This window comes from Clinocottus analis, unplaced genomic scaffold (genome assembly GCF_023055335.1).
Source record: "Clinocottus analis isolate CAN_PGR_092001 unplaced genomic scaffold, fCliAna1.0.p SCAF_11, whole genome shotgun sequence".
NCBI lineage: Eukaryota > Metazoa > Chordata > Actinopteri > Perciformes > Cottidae > Clinocottus > Clinocottus analis.
Window position 1 is genome coordinate 8,655,189 of NW_027175832.1, and position 23,742 is coordinate 8,678,930.

The 23,742-nt window shown below is 47.3% G+C and overlaps 1 protein-coding gene across 4 annotated transcripts in view; it reads right to left on the reverse strand.

The window, feature by feature from the left end:
* Positions 1-2,026: 2,026 nt before the first annotated feature.
* rnf220a (ring finger protein 220a) overlaps positions 2,027-23,742 on the reverse strand; it is a 156,480-nt gene continuing 134,764 nt past the window's right edge. For 2 of the 4 annotated variants that reach the window (XM_068568817.1, XM_068568816.1), the window contains exons 9-15: positions 18,666-18,858; positions 18,508-18,563; positions 18,270-18,390; positions 10,525-10,636; positions 7,213-7,407; positions 6,646-6,720; positions 2,027-3,917 (exon numbers count right to left, since the gene is read on the reverse strand). In XM_068568817.1, coding sequence (XP_068424918.1) covers positions 3,846-3,917; positions 6,646-6,720; positions 7,213-7,407; positions 10,525-10,636; positions 18,270-18,390; positions 18,508-18,563; positions 18,666-18,858 — 824 coding nt within the window. In that variant the 3' untranslated portion in view covers positions 2,027-3,845. The remainder of the gene's footprint in view (positions 3,918-6,645; positions 6,721-7,212; positions 7,408-10,524; positions 10,637-18,269; positions 18,391-18,507; positions 18,564-18,665; positions 18,859-23,742) is intronic. The other 2 variants (XM_068568819.1, XM_068568818.1) reach the window with 1 other exon arrangement.

Here is a 23,742-nt window from a genome sequence, read left to right on the forward strand (position 1 = left end):
TTTAAATTCTTGATTTTATTATATTCATAAACGTCGACACTTCTATATTTTTGTAGAGGTTCTATTTACCTCACAGGAGAGAAAATATTGCTGTGACCCCTATGAGTAATTTCTTTTAGTGGTTACAAGCATGTTTCAAAAATATTCATATGCCTAAATGAACACAACCCTGTTGAAAAGTGTGTTTTTCCAAGAGCAAGCGGGGCTCGAACCACTGAAAACCAAACCAGCTCCCTCGCTCAATTTAAATGAGTGTGCAGCTAACACGATGCTACAACGTGTACTCGAGCCACATAAACCCAAACAAGCCTCCTCCGCTAAAAGTTACCGCCATTCAGCAAGCGACATAGCATGACGTCACACCTCTAGCCAACGACATGCTAACCGCTCGTAAAGTGTTAAGCTAGCGTCTTACGCAGAGTCGAATTCAGCTGTCGAACCCTTTTCATTAGTTTGGGTAACGCTGCACGACAAAACATACTGACACAACAAAAACATTTAATGAAAAAAGTATCAATGTCAAAAAACTAAATAAATAAAATGTACGACACACAACGTTGCAGTAGTTTGGTCCAGACACTCAGTACTCGACAACTCCCGCAATATTCAACAAAACTTTGTCTCCCGCTTCCACAACGTTGTCAGTAAGTTTCAACCCCAACTTTATTAGCATCTGCCTGCACTTTCAGCGGCGCTAACTGCGGGGGAAGGTCTTGTAAGGCCTCACCCACCCTGGTCCGGGTGAAAGGGATTGGACGCAGATCTGAGCGCGATGATGGAGGCCGTTTGTGATTCTCGTGAAGTGAGGTTACCGGCGGCCGCTAATCTAGTTCTGTTTAGCAAGATTGGTCTCCATATAACAATGTTTAACAAGAGTATGCAGACGCACACACATCTTTTTCCACAAGCATGCCATCTGGCGATCTGCTGATAGCAGTAGAGGGATTAGGTGGGCGTTTTATGAAGAGAGAAAGCGGTGACTGTCCTCTGGGAGGTGCTGCGGTCCCCACAAAATCCACCTTATTGACCCACTGGCCCCGCTCCAGCTGACAGTAGCATTGTCTGTTGTTTATCCTATAGATGTCGGCGTGTGTGAGGGGAAACTATACTGACAAAGTCCTTGTCCTTGTTCTCAGCCAAAAGGTCTTATAATATTCGTATCATGAGAACCCCCCCCCCCTCCCCCCACCGATGATGGCACCTGTGTGGGCTTGGAGACTGCAAAATCCTTGAGAAAGACCTCCTCCCCCCTCCCCCTGCTGTGGTTTCCTCCCTCGTAATATAACTTTATTAGCATCTGACAACACTTGCATTAACGACTCGCACCGACACTGATCGAACACACACACACACACACACACACACACGTTTATTTCACCTTCTGGAGAGCGGCATGGCCACGCTAAACCTTTAGGGGGCCGTGGTGGCAAAAACGTTGCTCCTTACCCCCCCCCCCCCCCCCCCCTCCTCCGCCCCCCCTCTACACTGCAATGAAGTCGTATGTACACTACCACCAATTTCACATTAAACTACTTGCACACTGCAGACAATACATGCTGTACCAGGAGATTAACCGGCCTTGGGTTTACTGTCAGTTACTTTGTGGTATTTTGATTAAACCCTAACTGTTTTTTTTCCCGCAATATGACTTATCTCGTAATCTAGGAAACTTTAATTTCTGTACAAACTTTCACATTTTTGGTGGGAAGGTTTGAATCAGCGGTTAATTGGCTTTAGAGAAGGGTACGAGACCTTAACGTTCATTTGTTGTACGGAAACTAAAGCTCAGCGTTCAAACTGTGGGCCTTGTACGTCGCTTCAGACTGGATGGAGATCGACGACGAGGGAAAAATAACGACACACAAAGTCCAATAAAAATGCACATGAACAGAAAAGGCGTCTTCTGCATTAAGGCCATCTTCCACAGCTTTATTTCAGTCTACACAGGAACACTTCTGGTTTTTTTAACAACCACCCAGTGTGTGTGTGTGTGTGTGTGTGTGTGTGAACCAGACCACTCACTGTATTTGCGAAGTTTAATTTTTTAATTTTTATTTTTTCAGCATTTCTTACAACAATACAGACGTCACAGAATACATAGTTTTACAAACACAAAGCACACCACCACCTTGGTTGCTGCTGCAGCTGCTGCCGTAAAAGGGGAAAGGACGGGTGGGGGCGGGGGAAAGACGATGCTGCGGGTTCTGGAAGTTGCCAGTTCAGTCTCGGGCCCAGAGACTTCCCTCATTGTAGTTAGAAAGAATCTGGGGTTGCCATTTTTGTGACCTTGCTGCAGTGTTTTTTTTTTTTAGCAGTATGAGAACAAACAATGGAGAAAAAAAAGAAATGAAAAGCTTGCTTTTGAGACTTGTAGGAGGGGGTGAAAACAAAACGTCCCTAGACGGTGATCCGAGCGTGGCGTTCCCTCCAACCGAGGAAGCGAAGCCGGAGGTGAAAGGAGGAGGCCAACAGGAGTCTTTCCATCTAGTGAAACTAGCAAAAGATCTCTCCTGGCTTCATTGTCCGACAGTCTTTCAGAGTACCTCTGTAGAAAAAAAATTACACCACCTAAATCTTGACCATCTAGTCTCGAGTAGTTTATTATTACTTACATTTTTTTTAAATTCCTGTACAGTGAAATAACTGATCTTCAAATGATCTTTTTTCTTCTTAAAAATACAGAAGGCTTCTTTTTATTTCAGCCATTTTTTTTTCTCCCCAAACATCATTCCCAGACTCTTCCAACTTACAACAGGACTTTGATATTATATACTTCTGTGTGTGTGTGTATGTGTGTGTGTACATGTGTGAATCTCTATGTCATTTACACCCAACATTGTAAACATACAGAGAACTATATTACATGTGCTTGCACTGCATCTTGAGAGGGAGAAATTTTGGTTTACTTCACTAGAACACCACAAAAGGAAGGAGGAGGAGGTGGAGGAGGAGGGTTGGGGGCTCGTGAGGAGGAGAAGAAGAAGTGGAGAAAGAGGGACAAACTCCTTTTTCAAGGTTGTGAGGTTATTCTCAGTTTGGTTGAAAGCTTGGTTTTAGTAGACAGGCCTCCACCACTTTTTTATTTTATTTATTTAAATTCTCTTCAGCAACATGGGGTGTGAAGATCAGAGTTTTCTGTCTCTCCAGGATAGCAAACAAACAAACAAAAAAGAAACAAGCTTTCTGTCGAGTCTTCGGGGAAGAGCCCGTTGTCCAGCACCATCAAAATGTCAAAGGAGCTCGAGAGGACGTGTGGGGGGAGAAGTCTTTATATTCTGTATTAAGAAGTTCCTTTCAGGTCCGGCTCCGGCAGCAGAAAGCGACCCGGGGTCAGCGGGGTTTCGCTGGGTGTCGGGGTTCTCCACTGACTTAGCAGTCCTCCAGTGGTCGATACCCGGTCCGTGTTACGTGTACGTCAGTAGGATTGCGCCCCGTCGGCCAGATCACCGCCCCCCAAACACTTTTCCTTATTCATTTTTGTGTTTCAGTGGGAGGCGATGCTGCCAGCCAGAGAGTCGGTGAGCTCTGCTCACTCATTCAGTTTTTGACCTCTCAACAAAAACAAAACAAAAAAAGAAGCCAGTGGAGCCTCAGAAACAGTCTCTGTTCGCTCTCTGGGGTTTTTCTTTCTTTTTGGAGCTGGCGACTCAGGCCACGAGAGCGAGAGTGAGAGAGAGAGAGAGAGTGAGAGAGAGAGAGATAGAGAGATAGAGAGAGGGGAGGAGACAAACGGCGATTGTTGAGGATGGCGACGAAATCCAGGACGAGGAATGGATCAGAACGACGAAGAGGCGCTGGGAAGAGGAGAAGGGAGGGAAGGTGTGTGTGCGTGCACGTGTGCTCTTTTACAAGTAGACGCGCCTCAGGTCTCCGGGTGAGGTGATGGTGTTGCACTGCGGGCACAGCTTCTTGTTCCCCTGTAATGGACGGAGAGACAAAAGTTAGCAACGTTGCCAAGACACCTCGGATGCCTACACACTGGAATGTAGAGCAACTCTCTTCATTTGGATTAAGATTCAGGCCACGCGAGCATCCGTCTGTATTTCTGACTGCTGGCGAAGCAGCTGAAGACGTTACCATGAGTCCTCACTGTCGACATGGCTCCAGAAGTTATCACAAAGTTGAAGACATGATACGAGGCTATTCTGACTGATCGCTTCGTAAGTCAAACAGACAGACGGCATTATAAAAAAAAGAAACAGTCAGAAATATTGCATCATGCAGCTGACAAACCATATTATTATGGTGTATTACAGGCTACATTGTCCTGCCAAGTTCACCCACAACCGCTCACGGGAAAGGAAGAGAAAGAAAGAAGAAACAGCACCATCTGGTGGACTGAAAACGCAGCTGTTACCAAGAGGTTTATATGTAACTGCAATCCTTTTTTTCATAAAAAGGTTATGTAAACAATATTGCCACACAAAATCTCTTAATGCCTCGCTGTGTATCGCCCCTCCCGCCTCAACTTCCGCCTAACTTCCGCCTAACTTCCCTCCTGTCTAACTGGCAGCAGAGCACTTCTCCCTGTCCTCCCCCTCTGCACAGCTTCGATGCTGTGCCATCTGCACTAAAGCAGCAGGTGATATTAGGCAACACATTTAGACCCGGTGGTCCCTTCGTCACTGTCCTCCACCCGTCTCTTCCCCGACGCCTCTTTTCTACCAGTCAGCTTCTTTTCTTTCTGCTGCCCCCCTCCACAGGTCTCACCGTGCTGCTTCTCACTTTGGTTACAGCTCGTGTGAATAAATAAAGTAAGGGAGGTGCAGCTGGGGGGGAGGGGGCTTCATCATTTTGAATGCTAATGGCTACAATATAATATTTGGATATCCCGGAAGCCTCTCTGCTGTGTGGAGACTTTCATCAGTCCGCTGCAATGAGTGCGGTAGGAGTATAAAACAACATGACATCTAACGCAGGTCCAACAGAAGGCAGAGAGCTGGAGCAGCGGAGGGGAGAGGGAGGGGGGGAGCGAAAGAGAGGAAAGATGGAGGCCGCACCGAAGAGTCGGGGATGGTTTTCTACGGCGGCGGTGGGTGTGGCTTGGATGTTGTTATTGTTGATGCAAGTACCCATCAGGCTTTGTTCGCGCGCCTCGCCGATTCCTCGTTGCTCCCGTTCCGGCAAGTGTGAGCGAGTGTGCGCCCGTCGCGCTCCAGCTGCCTCGGTTGTTAAAGCGGCGAGGGGCCGGGCTGACGTTAACTAGATTCCCAGACATTTACTTTGATCAGCTTGGCCCCTTCCCTGCTTTTTTAAAAGTCTTTTTTATAGCCGTCTCCAGGCTAAGAGTTTAATGCCCCGTACATTAGACCTGAGACGGCAGAACACACGCACACAGGTACATGGCGAGATGGAAACAATGGGCCTCATTCAAGAACGCTTTCTTACGGCCTCCTGAAAAAAAAACCTAATAAAAGAAAATTAGAACTCGACTGAAGTAATTTTTAAAAAAACTCGCACAGACGGCTTTGTTGTGGCCATGTGATGTTCTTCACCCATCAGTGGTGACCTCGTTGTTGAAAACAGGGCAGCCGTCATCACCGACATGTGACTTATTGTTTTTACCTTTACTCTTGTTTGAATTTAGAAAAATAAACACAACGTTGGTAGCACACTGGCATTCAGATGGAGCCACACGTGTGAGGTGAGGCAGCGGGACTGGTATTGAACGAGAGATTGTGAACTTTGTCGGATGCCTTGCACCTCAGTCTGAGCTAAGAAGTACTTTGGTGTGTTTGGAGTTTAAAGGCTCCTCCATTTTACCGTCAGGGCCTTCATGTCTGCTGCAGTTTAGCGGTCAGTGATCACAAACCAAATAACCTTGAGGCTTTTAATTGCATTTATCCCATTTTATATCCCGCCTCAATAGCAACGATTGATTCTCGACAGAGAAAGGTCAACTGACGTTGGCGAGACCCGACATCAACCGTTTGACTGCAATAGCAACGCGACTGCTTCCAGGCAGGAGGCGCTCGTTTTGAGATGCTTGGGGAATTTCTATGCGACTATTTATGGTGGAATTTCATTTTTTTTGTATAGGAATATTGGGGAGGGTGGGGCGACAAATACTCGTTGAAAACGCAGAGTTTATATTTATTACAGGAAATAAAGGAAAGAGGTGAGAGAGAAAAAAGGAGACAGCAGCAAAAAAACTAAAGGCAGCAAATGAGGAGACTCTTCACCGTCCCTGATGCAGAAACACTGCGCTCCATTTACCACATTAGTGCCAGCTAATTACACACTACTGAATACATTAAGCTAGCTAATAACCAACAAAACCACTGCATGCATTTGTGTGTGTGTGCAGACCCGAGGCCCTGTGTAGAAGTCATTGGAGGTTGGAGTTGACCACTTTATTCCAACATTTTAACAACCCTTTTGGGGACCATTTCCCCCCGCTGAGAACTGGAAGTGTTTTCATTGCACGTGTGTAGTGTGTGTGTAGTATAGTATGTGTGTGGGTGGTGTAAGAACAGGTCATATGAGAAATATTCCAATTTACTTTCTCCTCACGGGAAACACGGCTGCAGAGGGAAACTCACTGACTATGAAATGAGGCTGCAATAACTGCACGTCAGTGAGGAGCTGCCCAGAAGCACCGAGGACTGTGTGTGTGTGTGTGTGTATGGAAGAGTGTGTGCGTACCAGAGTCCTGAGCCAGCATTCTTCGCAGTGGACGTGCCAGCACTGGATGGAGGTGAGCGGCATCGTGTAGGAGTCCTAGGAACCAAGAAAGAAAGAGAGAGAGAGAGAGGATGATGATGATGATGATGAAATTACATCACATTTTTTAACTAACAAACATACATACACACACACACACACACACACACACACACAACGACAGATAACCACCGAAACAACACTGCACGTTCCCTGACCGACAGCATCAGACCACTAACCATCGAAACGACACAGCCAGCAGCCACAGAACCACTGAGCAAGGCAGCATGTTGGGTGGGGTGGGGTTGGGGGTATGGGGGCAACTGAACCGGCAACCTGCAGGTCACACACACGGACACGGACACGATATCGGGCAGGCAAACGAGCAGAGACGGAGGGAGGCAGGCAGAGGGAGAAGATGAGGGAGAGCCGTGAGTGAACCCAATGCGATGGGCGCCCTTTTTTTCTTTTTTGTTCTTTTCCTCTCGAAAAGAACAGAGAGATGAGGGGAGTGAGGGAGAGGAGCGGGGGAGGGAGGGAGTGCCTTACCCTCCGTAAGGGCTGTGGGAGGAGCCTCTTTATGCCGCTGCCGTAGCCACCGATCACAAGGCCCCTGTACAGGCAGTACAGGCCGAGGGGGAGGGACTTAGGCTGCCTCTCTCTGATCTCATTGGCCAGTGGCCGGGGCCCTGGCCACACCCCTAGGCTCTTGATCTCCGCGCCTGACTGGATTGCAGGCTTCCTCTGTGAGGGAGGGAGGGGTTGAGGTGGGTGAGGAGAGGGATGGGTGGTGGGAGGGAGGCGAAAGGTGGCAGCTAATCATAGAGGCGGGGCTTGTACTGATCGCGCACGCACACACACACACACACACACACACACAAACACACACACACACAAACACGCGAGAGCACGTACAGCTTGAACAGAGGATGAACAAACTGTGTTCGCACCGACTTTGCTGCGCCAAATAACGAGAAATAGGAATGCGGAGGCCTCGGTTAAGTTGATGAAGGTCGATGGGAGGAAAAAGGTCGGGCGTTTCGAATTACCAACGATCCAAGGAAGTTGAACTTTCCACATTTTTTGGCTGAGGATGCCATTGGTTACTGCTGGGACACCGCAAAAATGAGGGATGCTGTGTGTGCAGTGTTTCCCCCACCATTATATTGAGAGGGATGAGGGGGGGCAAACAAACTAAATGGCCGTATTTTATTGACGGGATTGACACAACAGCTTGTCATTTCTGTCTCTACGTGGTCGCGCGTGAACACTTCTCCTCTCCTCTGCGCTGCTCTCTGTATCGTGCACGGTGCTGTTCCGTCCCGATGCGCAGAGACACGTGCGCGCACACCGTTGAGCGCTAAGCACCAAGCAGCGGGCAGAGAGTGTAGAAAAATATGTTGCGTGAAAAGCAGACAACTATATCTGTGTTTTAAACGCTTCCAGGTAGAAGATGGCAACAGTAGCCCTCCTGCAAGGAGCACCGGAGCAGCTCTCTGATCCAGAGCAGCTCTCTGATCCAGAGCAGCTCTCTGAACCAGAGCAGCTCTCTGAACCAGAGCAGCTCTCTGAACCAGAGCAGCTCTCTGAACCAGAGCAGCTCTCTGAACCAGAGCAGCTCTAATGCTCCAAGTGAAACGAGCCAAAGTGCTCGTGTCTTGTACCAACAATGAGCTGCTGGCTTCACACATTACAAAGTACACGGACATCAAACTAAGTCATTAATAAATAGATGGAAAAATGACCGTACCTTTGGGTAAATGTTCACGGTTAACAGATTACGCTGCGCATTGCGCGACTCGGCAATTTTTGGCATTTTGCCAAAAGCCAATCTCTGCAAAGTCTCCGCAAAGTCTCCGCGAAGTCGTCTTTTGTGCTGTTCCGTCTCCCAAAACCGGAAAAATATCTCATCTCGTCATGGAGCATGAACTGAGAGCAGCCATATGAAGTCTACAACCGCGTATTAAAAAGATGTTTAGAGGAAAGCAGCTCACTGAGCCACTAACACTGATACAACCTGATCTGCAATTTGCTTTTAGTTTTCCAAAATGAGCTATTTAGTAGTGAATACATATAATTTAGTTTTTGCACAGATAGAACTTTATTTTCATTGTTTTAAGGGATTGCAATTTTACATCCTCGGTTAAATAAGTTGTTCCCGCCAAAAATTGTCAGAATGTTTTTCTTTTTTTAAATAAATGCACTTGAGAACTTCCCGAAGCCCAATGTGACAGTATCAATTGTCGTGTGCAAAATCCAAATATATTGTGTTGTCTACCATAGAAGACTTTAAAATTTCAATTTCACTTTCAGTAGATTTTCATCTATATAAACTTTCATAGATTATTATCTAGAGGACACGCCCCAACATGATGTCACTGGATAGCTTACTGGCTTGGTTACTTAGCATACATGTCATATTTTTCTCTTTTTTTCTGAAAAGATTACATTATTTTAGGAATAAACCAAACCCAGCATAAGATGACCAGCAGGTGGGGGTAGAAATCCACGGAGGACCAAACCACAGTGCAGAGGATGTACCTGAGCCGGCTCGGCTGGAGCCGGAGACCGCTCGTTTCCTCCTCTTCCTCGGCGACCCCGAGCGCTGGGAGGTTACGGCCCGCGCGCTGACAGCGGCTAATAACTCAAAATGTTTTCCCAGCATCCCTTAAAATCCTCCCCGGTGACTTTTACGTCAGACGCATCGCGAGGGGGATCGGAGACGAGTTGGAGACGGACAGAGACGGATTAGTGAGTAAGACGTGTGTGTGTGTGTGTGTGTGTGTGTGAGAGAGAACATTGTGAGTGAGAGATGAGGGACAGTGACGGATGAGAGTCGAGCGTCCACGAAGGGGAAGGGGAGGGCAGTGAGTGATCGATCGCTGTGCCTTGCCCTCCTTGTCACCTCGGGCACCCAGCGACCTTTAGGATGCATTCGCCGCAATGCAGCTTGGGAGGATGACGGGATGGGTGCTTGACACAAAGCGGGGAACACAAACTCTGACTGGCAGCACCGGTTGCTAGGTGACTCTTCCTGGGGTGCATGTCTGTCCACGAATGCGTCTTAGCTCGGCTTGTTTTTACTTTCCTCTTTCCTGCGCTCCCTCCTGGAGGCTCCCGCCCACGGCACACATTCAACTCGACTCCCAAAAAAAGCCATGCAAGAGCAGAAAACCACTCGCACACACACACATGTACAGATGGCTGCTACGTAAGACATGCACACGCCAAGAACACGTCAAGAACATGTCACACCCCGCTTGAGAGGAGACTGGGGAACGAGAACAAAAAATAAATGAAAAAAAAAAGGTCTGTGGGACACTTCCATTCGGCAATGGGGGTTGTTCTTCCCCGCTTGGAGAACAATATGAAATATGTGACCAGAATGATTACAGATGATCTATGCGCTGTGGTTCTGTATGGGGGCTGCGGATCCTTCAAAACAATGTATGCCTTGATTCCAATGCGCAGAACCCCCCCGCCCAGTGATTGACGACCACCGCTTTCCAACGGAGCGCAACGAGGCAACAAGCGATGCCCGAAGCCTTCTTTAAAAAAATAAATAAATAAATAAACATGTGGTTGTGTACTACAGACAACAAATTAGGATTAAAAAAAAAGAAGTCAGCGTTTCAGAGAGCCTCTGACACGTGCCGGGCATCGTCAGTCAGCTGTGGGGCATTTGGCCTGACAGCAGAATTTGGAGGATCCAGCCTCTGGATTGGGACAGAGCGTCGCGAGGGCGCTGCTCGTTTGGCTCGAACCAAGCCCGAAGAGCAGCATCCCTCGCTGCCAAGGAGGGTTCAACCACCAACCAATCCCCTAATCTGCACCATGACGCTGCGTGACCGCCATACTCACCATGCAGATGAGACACTTGTATCGGTCTCCTCTCAGAATCTGCCTCTCCAGTTCTCGGATTCGAGCCTTCAGGGCCTCCATCGTGGTTGCCGTGGAATCTTCCTCCGTCACCCTGGAGAGAGAGAGATGTTTAGCTTTTGACACACACATTTTTGACAGAAGTAATGTCAGACAGTGTCCATGCTCAGAGGAACTTGAAAAACGGGGTCCCGCATCAGTGTTTCCAGGTGTCTTTGTATTTGCTTATTTTAAACTTCTTTGTTTACACTGACGCGTAAAAACAAAACAACTTAAGTCGGCTGAATCTCTTCCTGTTCGGTGGGTTGGGCCTGAGAACACGACAACCAGAGCTGTCCTCTGACTTCACGGTCGCCCTGGTGACCCCGCTGCATGTAAATATGCGTGTTCATTGCTCAATTCTCCACAGACTTCCATCTGTGGCCCTGCGAGCATGGCCCACAATGCAGCGCAAACCTGCTTTTCACATGTTTTACAAAAAAACAAACACTCTCCTCTCTGTCCGATATGTGGTTTGACATTCTTAAAACGAACGCGGCTTGTATCCTCAAAAGGTCGTCGGCTCATGTTCCCCTTGCTCAAGCCCATTGTCTCCTAAAATGTCCCCGTTTGGACTTGAAGCAGAGCGCCCTATCTTCTTCTCACGGCTCACGTTCAGCCCCCAATCTCTTGTGCTTTTCTCCCATCTTAATTTATTTTTCTCCCCCTCTGGTTTTCATCTCCTGTGTCCTTGCCTTCCCTTTCCTTCCTGCCTCTAAGCGGCCTCTGATTAATGTGCAGTGCGATGGCACAGAATGTGCATTTAACGCTGTCCGACAGCATATGAAGCAGCCATAACTAAATCAATACGGCCGCCGCTCCGACCACCAACGCTGCAGCTGCTGCTGGTGATGATGCTGATGATGATGATTTGGCGCAGCGAGATGAGGCCGCACGAGCCGGCCCGTGTTTATTATAGCCATCCGTTCGCTCTCTGGCGAGATGCAATATCAGTGTGTGTGTGTGTTTATGGTGATGTGGTCATTTTGCAGCCTGATAGCTTGCTGATCTATGGTATTGATCTGGATGGGGAAGGACAAGCAGAGAGAGAGAGAGAAGAGAGGGCGAGAGCAGAATACAACGATAAGTGGCTGATAAGTGTGTGTGTGTCTGTGTGACCCAAGGATATGGCTTCATTTGCCGCATCCTCAGGCAGCAGAGGCTACAGCGTAGAAAGAAGAACTTTCCCTTGTTTTACGAGACAGGTTTCAACAAATCTATTATTGTAGTTATTCTCTTGTTTCCAACCTCAAGCGAGCTTGGGGTTGGAAACAAAATGAACAGTTTAAAAACATTTCAGGCGGGCATGGCCGTCACCAGACTTCCTCCAACCCTCCTGTGTTGAGCTACGGTGTCCAGTTTGAGGTTTTTCTTTTGCATTTCCACTATTTGAACAGTTAATATGAAACAAAAATGGAAATAACTATTAGTTGCAGCCCTACTTTTGCCATTTTATAGACGATATATGAGAGGCGATGGTTCCTTCCTTAAGCGTCACCCATCCCAATAGCAATAAATTCCATATGTCACGGACGCTTTGAGAGATAATATGTCCGGGACACCGAGCCGCTCCAAGACCTATAGCAGCGTCATCTGTGGGTGAAAAGCCGACACCCCCCCTTCCACTCCTCCCTCGTGACCCTGTCCCGTGTCTATAAAGACACTAGTTGGGACTCCTGGACCGACTCGCTACTCTACGCCCTATAAACCGCTTTACCCGATCCTCTTATTAGCCGCGGGCTCGTAAAAAGCCATTTAGCCTTGATTAGCCTGCTGGCCTATAAAGCGGCTAGTGGGCTCAGGGGCCAGACGGGCCTGGACGGGGCTTGTCCCTAAAACAAGGCTCGCTCTCTCTTTTAAAAGCTCCAATAAAGCCCTCCGATCAGCGGAGCAGACAACTCTGCCAAGGAGGAAGAGAAGTTTGACTCAACAACCCTGGCATCTCCCGTCACCTCGCGTTCATCTATTCTCTCTTCATCATGAATATTCATCTTGCACAGCTGGTTTATGGAGCACCACACTTGGAAAAGTTGTTTAATTTCCCAAAGCTATAAAAACAAACAAACAAAAAACACATGCTGATCTATCTTTATGTGGCTGTGGCCATCAAAACAGGGGGACGGAGGTGCAAAGATTTAATGGAGGTAGAAAGGAGATGATTTCACAGTGCCGAGGAAAGGGAAAGGGAAAAAAGGAAACTCTCCAGGGCCCAAAATGTGACGAGCGTTGAGATAAACTGCCTCTCTCCACCGGCAAGAACCACAAGGTAGAAATCCTTGAGTTTATGCCCTCTGTGCTATTTGTGTGACTCACTGGTGTAAGCAGGCTCAGGGGTTTTCAACCTCAATATATAGGAGGAAAAAAAAGGGTCGCTTCGGGACCCGGGCCGGGCAAACATGTCATGTAGACATACTGAGAGAAGCAGCTAACGCTTCGTTTGGGTTGTGACCTTAAAAATGTCTGCCATGAGTAGAAGTCTGTCGAAGTTGTCGAGAAAGAGGGGTAGGGGGGGGTGGAGCTATTCCTGGTGCTTTAACAGGTGTGATCTGGTCCTTGTATTGAGTGAATGCAGGTGATATTGATCTATAGAAGCATAGTCAGTGAAATGTTAGAATATTTGTGTAGAGAGAAAAACTAGAATTCTAGTAATCCTTTTTTTTAAGAGTCTGATCAAAATTGTTGTTGTGATACTCATGTTGACCACCACAGGCTCAAGTATGTACTATATGATCAAAATGAAAAAAAATTCTAGCCAAAAGAAAGACATGTCAGTAACGTTGCATAACAATTAATGTTCAGACATATAAAAAAAAAATCACCAACAAACTAAATGCTTTTTGGGCCCGTGTCCACATCGCGTCCTTTTTCTGGACTGAAAAGCCGCTTTAGGAGCAGAGTGGACATTAAACGTCACTAGTGAGTGTTGCATGGCTTAGTGGGGCACTTAGACCTCTTGTGGCCAAAATGACAACAGACACCTCTGGGCTTCCGTATGCATCTGGAACGAGATGGAAACACTTCTGAAGGCAAACACAGCAGCTCAGGCTACGCGCTATAACCGACATTTCCACCCTGTTGCGTGTACTCGGCCGTCACTGACGCCAGACTGAACGTCCCATCAGGTCCACAGATTTACGTCCCATCTGTTTGCTCTGTGACGCGGCCCCGCCCCGCTAGGTCGTGACCGAACCCGGGACCTTAATCTGAAGCTCCGGCATCATGAAAACCTGCACAACCAATACCAAAATACAACTCACATTCACGCAACGCGCTGCTACTCAGACCCGTGGGGTCTTTAAGAAAAAGGAAAAAGTTTTAATGGCGCGTGCATGTATGCGAGCAAAAGAAAGTAAAATTGCAGAGCTTTTCCATCCCCACTTGGCCCTATGGCGCTCAGAGCGAGCGAGAGCCTGACAGAGACAGATAGATGGCCGTGCCTCCCCTCTATTTAGCGCTCTGTCCCCGACGTGTGCGGTGCTATTGCTCATTTCATTAGTGTGTGTGTGTCCGTATGTCTGTGTGTAGCCGAGGACCTCCGCCATCCATCTCAATCAGCCCTGTGTCTTAATCTACTGTCTCCCTAGATTTTGGCCTGACTCAGCCTCTATCTCTATCTCTCTCGCTCCGACACGTCAACTTATTAAATTACGCAACAATTAATTCTAAAAAAGACACAATATCCTTGCGAAACATTTTCATCTGCCAGGTAGGGGGAATAATAAATGTCTCCCGCGCAGGTGTTGTGGAGAAAGCGACGGTAAATCCCTTTAGAGCATCGCTCTCTGCTGCGCCCTGTTAACCGAGGCCTTAACTACACTGACACACCATGATAAAACATTTAAGTCACTATTGATTTCCCCTGCCTCAGCCCGATCTGTGTGTGTGTGTGTGTGTGTGAAAGAGAGTGTGAGAGAGAGAGAGAGAGAGAGAGAGAGAGAGAGAGAGAGGGAGGGTATGTGTAGGTCTCTTATGGCAAATGGGAAGGAGAGAAGAGAGAGCGGTTTGAAAGTGTCTGAGAAAAATTGAGACAAACGACAGAAAGATAAGGGAAAGAAATGTGACTTAGCGACAAAAATACAGGGAAGAACCAGAGAGGGAAAAGGGAAGCGAGAGCGACTGGGCAGTATATTTGTGTGTGTGTGTGTGTGTGTGTGTGTGCAGCGCAGAAATCTAGCTTCATCACTTCTAAATTGAGGACAGATTCAATTATTTGCAGAAACCACATTGAAATCTCTCCGCATTGTTCCAGCTGGAGCACCAAATTTGGCAGCAATCGCATTGGCGGCATTGGAGGGGCCATTTATCTTGGAGGGGGAAAAGAGCGTCTCAGGCATTGTACGTGTGTGTGTGTGTGTCAGTGAGTGTGTGCGAGAGCTCATTTATCTTGCGGGGGAATGAGCAAGGGAGCGAGGACGCCCCGGGAGGCGACCAGATCATTACCCATCTGGGATCAGAGACACAGGGAGAGAGATTTCACTAACGCTGCCCCAATGCGAAGCCTCGCACACACAAACACACACACATACACACACACACACACACACACACACACACACACACACACACACACAGAATGTATCAATGTAACGAAAGGAGACAAATCTCATTTTCATTTGGGGACGGAGGAGCACAGAAGCTCCACGAATGCGTGCATTTAGAGAGAGCGGGGAGGAGCGAGGCGGGGAATTGTTCTAGCCAGCTGACTGCTTGTTCTGTTGTAATCATTCAGCGTCTAGTTGGCCGCCTTTAAACGGATGCTTAGATGAAGGGCATGCTTGGCTCCATGGTTCTGCCTACGATTTAGCAGGAAAAAAAGTGGGGCTGCAACAACGAATCAATAAAATTTAAAATTTAATAATCGATAAAAATCAATTATTAAAAAAGTTTATGACGAATTTCATTATGGATTTGTTGTGTCACGCGATTCTTACGCCGCTCAATAACTTGCGGGGATGTTTGCGTATTGAACAAAACAGTTGAGCGGAGCGGAGCAGACAGGAGGTCTGCATAGTCGCGTTGCGTGTACAGTAACTTAGCAGCTAGGCTAACCGTTGTCGTTAGCTCGCTAGCTAGTCGTTCATTCCCCGTGTTTAAGCCGCGCTGTTGGATTAGATAACGTCTTCGTTTTAAAATACGGCAGAGGCTTAAAGAGAAGCAACGCGTAAATATCTCCATTGAACACAGACCTGCGTTCAACAGTCTGATATAATGAGGCTTCAAGCAGAGGAAGTGCTGCTGGGATTTGTAGTTTGATATCTAATTAATAACCTTTGTTTAGGTAAAGTCCGTAAGTTATCCGTTGATAGATTGAGTGTTTACTTCTGGAATATCATCTCTTGTTGTCTGAGTTCTGAGTGTGTGTCTGTGAGTGTGCGTGTCTGTGAGTGTGTGTGTTTGTGCATGTGTGAGTGTGTCTGTGCAAGTGTGTGAGGGTCTGTGACGGTGCATGTCTGTGAGTGTCTGTGCATGTGTGTGTGCGTGTCTGAGTGTGCATGTGTGGAGAGAACAAGTTCTGACATTCAAACAAATCCTGTTAAGTTTTCTGATTTGTATTTCTTTATTTTTTATGAATTCTTTACTGTTAAGATGTTTGGCACTGTGAATTTGCACTGTTAGTTATGTTTTTGTAATAAAAGGTTGCAAATTAATGCTTTGAAATAATATTTTTTTTATCCGATTAATGAAAAAAAATAATTGACCGATTAATCGATTATTAAAATAACCGTTAGTTGCAGCCCTAAAAAAAAGTCACAAGGTCAAGTTTCCTTGAGAAAGAGAGAGAATTCCTTTGAAACGGTTTAGCTAAAATGAGTCCAAATATATTCCCCAACATCAGGTCTGGAACGGGCCGACTGCTCGCCTCACCGAAGAGATGCTCACAACAACTTTATCTCAGACAGCACTGCGTGTTTCAGCCAAAGTTTATCAAGAAATCAACTTTACCTCAGGAAAACACCCGCCAGCTGTGAGGTAGATCGGATGAGCGATTTTAGAGATATGCAAAGGACGGACACGCACACACACACACACACACTGAAAACAAGCGTTGCAACTATGCTGCGTGAACCGAGAACGAGGTCCCTATCAGCAATATGACAACTGTATTTGTGTGAGTGAGTGAGTGTGTGAGTGTCGGTCAGCACAGTCTGACCACCGCTTTTCTACTCTGACCTGCCTACGTCTCTTCCCTTCGGACACAAAGTAAAAAAAAGAAAAAGAAAACAAGGACAATCTCGCCACAGACAACAAGTTATTGAATGCTTCCCAGCGCTTCAAGCTGCTCTGCTTATTAAAGTTGGTTATGTTTTGAAAAGAACATAATTAATTTATGAATCAACACTGGCCTACCGCTGCCTCGATGGGTTAGCCAAGTTTCTTTTATTGTGCGACTTTGGTGAATACAAACCAAACCATTGAAATAGCTAAGTCCCACAATAACACAAATAAACGAACCAATCCACAGCTGGGAGACGAGAACCCCTGTGTTCTGCTGGCTAAAATGACTGTATATGTCAACAGAGTCTGGCGGAGTGTAGAGCATAGACAACGAGGTCCCTGACGGAAAGAGGCGTCCCGTTTGGCTCCTGTTTCTCCAAACTGGGAGCGTGCCGTCAGCCGTAAGTACCCAGCACAAACCCACTACAAAAAAAATAAGGACTATCCCTTTAACAATTTGCCTGGGGGAATGAGGGAAGAAGAAAAGGTTAAGAAAATGAAATGAGAGTGCTGAATTTTAGGGGTTATCCTTAACAGCACTTCAGGTGGACAAAGGAAATCACTTTAAGAAATAGGGTCTGGGATAGGAGGCGACTGACAGACTGACCCCCAGCTCACTGTGTGTGTGCAATCGCACGGAGGGGGTCAAAGAACGGGAGAATATGCCAGACATGCAGAAGCAACCAATCAACCAAATCCCTCTTTCTCTTTGCTCGCTTGCCCACCAACGTTACTCTCTCGCAATGAGCTGACCTCTATTACCCATGCAGGGGACAGGGTGTGTGTGTGTGTGTGTGTGTGTGAGATTGTTTACTTGTGGCAGAATATGGATGAGGAGATGGAAATGAGTGGATTACAGAGCGCTGGCCTTTCACACACATTCTAAAGTCTAGGGCAGTGTGTGAGTGTGTTTGCAAACGTGGCGAGGGGACTTTTCTTGTTCTGTCCAATTCGGCCATCCAGCCGCAGTCACATGTGCATAAGTCAATATGGCATCGTCAAGGTTTATGCAACATTCCCTGCTTGCGCCGCCTCCGAAACGGATGATTCGAACAGCGGACATCAAACTGTCACAACGACGTCACCACAAAACAACAAAAAGAATGTCTATGTACACGGGATAAAGCGTTGGTTTCTACTTTCTGGTATCACAGGTCTGATAAACTACTGTCTGACCTGTCAGCAGCCAATCAGGAGGGACACCCTGTTGGGTGCACAAGGGTGGTTCTGCTCCACTGGTAAACAAATAGTCTGTATTCACATTACTAGAACTTCTTGTGGTGCAGAGGCGGCGGTATGCAACGCCACGATGACGGTCAGCTGTGTTTTGATTAACAGTGAACTATTGTTCAAAATTAAATAAATAAATATTAATAGCTGATCTTTAGTGATCTCCCCCCCCCCCGAACATCTGAAGCACTGCATATGTGTGTGTTTGTGCGCGCTCCCATATATATATGAGTGTAACCTACTTTTCAATCTCGCTGTTTTTACAGGTGCGCGGGGCACAGGAGGAAGAGGAGGAGGAGGAGGAGGATGAAGGGGTGCTGGGGTCCGTCTTGCTGCTTTCGCCGTTGCTCGTTGAAGGCATTTCTGCAAGCACACAACAGCAGGGGGGCGGGGTCAACACCGGAAGGTGACGACATACGACTTTTCTCGTGGACACTTTATAGGAGGAACTACATTCCCCATTTTTAGGGAGAACCTTACCGTCGCTGGCCCATTTGGAGAACTCGGGCGTTATTCTGTTCGAGGGCATCCCGCCGCTGCAACACAGAAGACAAAGAAAAAAAAAGTGGTTGGCATGAGCAAAAAGCTTTCACAGTGTGTACATTTCATTTCGCCGACTGACGGCCGAGGCTTCATACTTGAGCACGGCTCCCCGCAGCGCCTCCCTCTCCCGGGCCTCGCCCTGGTCCTCCCCGGCTCCGGAGCACGGGATGATGTCGGCCTCCGTGTACTGGGCCTTGCCGTACTCCAGGGTGTCGTCTCCGTCCACGTCCAGGTCGGCGTCGCTGTCCCCCGCGCTCTCCTTGATGCTGCACGTGGCGAAACCGGTTCCTGTGGGAAACGAGGAGGATGTTCACCATGTTCTTCCTTCCTCTTTCACTAAATGTAGGACACGAGGAATAAGAGGAGCTTGGGTGTAACTTGTGCCGAAATATGTCTTTTTTGACTAAATGTCACTGTAAAAAAGTAATGTTTAAGATTCAGGTTAATAAATGGAAAAATGTCAGAAATATAAAATCTGATTCAGAGACAAACTTGGGAGATCTTGAATTAAATTAATTTAGTTTTCTGACCAATCACGACTATCTCGACAGCGGTAAAACAATATTTGGTCAGAAAGAGACGTAGGTGCCGTGAGAGAGGCGGCGTTTAGACACGGAGGGGGGAGCTGATGAAGACCGACACCTCAGCCGTCAATCTTTGAGAGAAAGAGGTGGAGAGAGATAGTGTGTGTGTGTGTGTGTGTGTGTGTGTGTGTGTGTGAGTGGCACTTCTATAAACCCAGTGATGAACGCTCAGACAAACCCTTACCGCTGCCTGACTGCTCCCTTCAGCTCCACTTAGCCACGGAGCCGGCTGTGCGCGCACGCGCGCGTCCGTCACTTAGAGGACGTCTCTTCAGTGTTTGTTTGAGACCGTCTGTCCCTCTGCCACTTACACCCTCCAGCCCCTTAAAGGTGTGTGTGTGTGTGCACGCATGAGTCTGTCTACCTGTCACTTACAGCGTGTCTGTTCTAGGTAGGCAAGGTGTGTGTGTGTGTGTTCATGTGTGTATGTTACTTACTATTTGAGCACTTGGAGGTGTGTGTGTCACTTGAGATGTGACTGTGTGTGTGTGTGTGTGTGTGTGTGTGTGTGTGTCTACCAGTGACAGGTCCTGACAGCCATCTTATTTACACCTATCCCAATTTCTACAAGCTCTCAGCTGGACTAGTGCGCTCTGTGTGCATGTGACAAGTGTGTGTGTGTGTGTGTGTGACCAGACACACACTCTGCAGAGTTGACAGCCATCTAATTTAACCCCCTGTCTCAGTTTGTGTGTGTGTGAGAGTCTGGATACTCGACTTCCTGTAACTGCAGTGTCTGGCTGCACTGTGGCGTCTTTGTCAGAGCAGCCGCTAGGGCTCGTCTCCAACGGGACCTTCTGGGACTTTAAACATCTGCTGCACCTCCTCCCCCTTAACTAATTTCACTCTCACTGTAGAAAATATATTGTTAATAAGGAAGGCGAGGGAAGGAGAGGGACCGCGAGTCGGCCGCAAGCCGCAGTGATGGAAAAAAGAAAAGCGAAGCCGTTTTTACAGCAGGCCCATGGTTTTTAGTGATCACATAAAAAGGACCTTTTAACTTTTATTCGGTCCCAGCGGCGGAGAGGAACATATGGAGAACAACGCCGGCACGGCGTAAATCCAGCAACCTGCCCGGCTGCGGGGGTTTTATGTTTTATATGATTAAACGGTTGGACTTAATGCATTTGCCGACAAGTGAGAGACGCAGTCACAGTTGGAGCCGGGAGTCCATACTTGAGTTCGCGCCTAACCGAGGGGCCTTCTATTACGATGGCGGGAAAATCAGCAGCCTACGACTACCCCATAGTCTCAAGTGGACATATTTGACGTATTCTCTGACATTTAACATTGATAATGTCACTGTGTTTGCTCATTGGGAGGGAGGATATCTCCTGATTTAGATCTACATTTTGACAAATTATTTTATGCAGGCAAAATCTTTTCAGGTGCTGCTTGTTTTTAAGACAACATGAAAAAAGTTGGCTACTTATGTTAAACATATATTTTTTTAAAGGTTTCAGTATCAACACATTTAAATATCTTAACTTTGCGGAACGCATCAGGAAATTGGCATCTTTAATTTTTGTTAATCTAGCGCAAATACAAGAATATATAAAGAGTTGTATAATATATTTTGGCTTTAAAGGTAAAAGCTCTTCGCTTTCTAGCCTGTTAGCAAGTCGACCGGACAAAGGTAGAAGTTTCCACGTGTCTGTTCATGTCTGAGGTGTTTTAACTGTGAGCATATGTGTGGCCCGCTGTGTGTGTGTGTGTGTGTGTGCGTGTGTGTGTGTGTGTGTGTGTGTGTGTGCGTGTGTGTGTGCCGCTATCTGTCCCTCTAAGCAGTCTTGGCAGGCCAATCTAATCTGGCCAGGAAAAGGTCAGCCCCACTCTAACTGCCTTTCACTCACATTATGCACCGCTGCTCCCTCCCCTTCCTTTTTCTCTTCTTCCTTCTGCTCCCTTCCTGTCCATGCCTCACCTTCTTTCTTTCCTTCCTTTGTGTCATCGCTCTCTCTTTTTTTTCTTACCTTTTATTCTTCCCCCATTTCCCTCTTCCAACTCCCCCCCCGCCCACCCTTCCCCTCCTTTTCTGCCAGACAGGCGTGATCAATGCACACACGTAGCGACTCCTACAGGGCTGACCCGGCGTGTCTCATTATCATAAACCATCTCCTGAATATCGCCGACTCTTAGCGCGCTAACTAGTGACATGCTCCCCAACAACCGCGCGGACACGACCAATCTGCATACATGTCACCGCAGTGGTGGCGCTGACGCCATGTACAGATTCGAGGGGGGAGGCGGGATCAGGGGACTCGTCAGGCTGACCGGCAACCAATCGACCGACCTTGGCGACATTCCCGTGGCAATTATCGGGACCTCCTATGAGAAGCAGAGTCAAAGGCCACTGCGCTATCTTTCTGCCATTTACAGGTCAGGGAGGAGATGTGTGTGGGGTGGGGAGGGGCACAGGTACAAAGACATGAGACGGCCATCTTTGAAGTCCATTTACAAAGCGGAGATTTCGCCTCGTCTCAATCCCATCCTCCCTGGGCCATCTCGACCCACAGTAATCCCCCTCTTCTCCTGTTGGTATCAGACCTCGGGATCCGTCCCCGTCGCCTTGCTGTCTGCCTTCCACGTCTACTTTTGGCCCCCGCCAGACAGATCAACTATTGGGAAACCAACAGGAGCACGATGCGGGAGGGGAAAAATGGAACTAAATAAAACGTTTTGGCCAATCTTTCCCATCGGCGCCGACGCTGCAGAGCTGAAGCCAAGCTTTGATGATTGATTCATTTCTTTAATAATAAAGTATCCAAGAACGGCAGATATGTTCTGCATGCGAGAATTTGCTGTTTTTTAGGGTGCTGTTTAATATCATTTAAAACTTGTTGTTTTTGGTTATTGGACCCAAAAAAAGGAGGAAAAAAACACAAATTCACAGTCTGCCTCCACAGTCTCTGGGAACAGTCGATGGACATTTTAGGAATTCTTAGACAATAAATGTTCTCAATGATAAATCAAATAATGTTCAATTTATTAGCTGGATAGCTCCTGATTTAGATTAACCGTTTGCCAAATTTAAACTATTTCATGTGGACAAAGTTGTTTTCTGCTGCCGCTTGTTTTTTAAGACGAGAGAACTTCCGAAAAAATAATGTTTTACCCAAAAACATATTATTATATTAAATATCTAAAAGTAAAATATATCAGGTTTTTATTTTCAAATAAAACTCAAACCATCCCATCATAAGACATGAGATTATGATGAAAACTTGGAATGAAGTAATTTCCCCGTTAAAAACACAGACTGTCTTGTGTACCTTGTGTAAAATGATTAAAAAAAGCCAGTTGCTTTGCAGCTCATAAGGCTGAGACAGACAGACAGACAGACGGACAGACAGACGGACAGACAGACAAACGGACAGATCAGACATAAGGGCAGCGCTCTGTCTGTGCTGTCGGTCCTTTCAACCCGGCTAAGCCGGTGCGAGACACAGGGAAGTCTTCCCTCACACAGAGTTGAATCATAAACTGATCTTGTTCGATTTTTCTCCCCTCCCCCCCCCCCCATTCCCTTGAAAGGGCCACGTTTCCTCTACCTTTCTTCCTCGTGCTCTCAAAGGGAGGGAATGATGGTGGCACTTCACAGAGGGATAGGCCCTCTCTTCATCCCGCCAGCTGAGGAGACCCCCCCCCTCTCGCTCCCCACTGCAACATCTCTATATCCGTCTGGCCGGCCACTGGCTCTCAAGAGCCTGCAGGATTCAGCTGCGAGTGTTAGAACCACTGAGGAGCTTTAAAGACAAAATCCACCTTCTGAGCCTTTTTGCTGAGCGCGTGCGTGTGTGCACGCGTTTCAAGTCGCTCTCCCCGGGCCACCCCCGTTATCTGTGTCACATCACAAGGTGCCCTATTAGAGCGCGGCAGAAGGGGCCCGTGTCTGCTCGTTTTAACGACGCGAAAGAGAGACGAGCGATGGAGAGCGACGGACGGGCAGACACGCGGGAGGTGGGCGGCTCCCCGACGAGCCGCTCTTTGCTGCTGTTTAGTTAAGATTTCAGCATTGATCCGTCTTGTCTTGTCTCGTCTCCTCTCTCTCTCTCTTTCTCCGCCTCACAGTGAGGGAGGCAGGCAGGCAGGTGAGGCTCAGCATGTGTGCGTTTAACAATGGATCGAACAGGGAGAGAAGCAGAGAAGGGTGAGAGCAGATGAAAGCCGAGGCCGAGAGGGTTCGAGAAGAGCCTCTTAAGAGACTAGGACGGCCCTTTACCTCCATCTGTGCCAACATCTCGGCAGTTTGCCTCGAGCGTTCCGCCTCCGTTTTGTTCTCATTGGCACCGTTTGTGGCGGAGAAAGGAAAAGTGGCCACAAAAGGCCACATCTAACATTTGAGAACTTCTGGTTTTGGACTTTTGCCCAACAAGGAAATAGAAGACATTGTTTGTCTCTGAAAAATGATTGTAAAAGGACATTTTCTCATGGTTTTTGAAGAATAAACACTTGATTACGAGTGAGTATTATTGAGAATATAACAGGCCTATTGTTTAATGGCTATTTGAACATCTTTTTGGACTGTTCTCCAGTTTGCTGATATTTACAGACGAGAGGACTGCATTGCATGTACATTTAATTCATA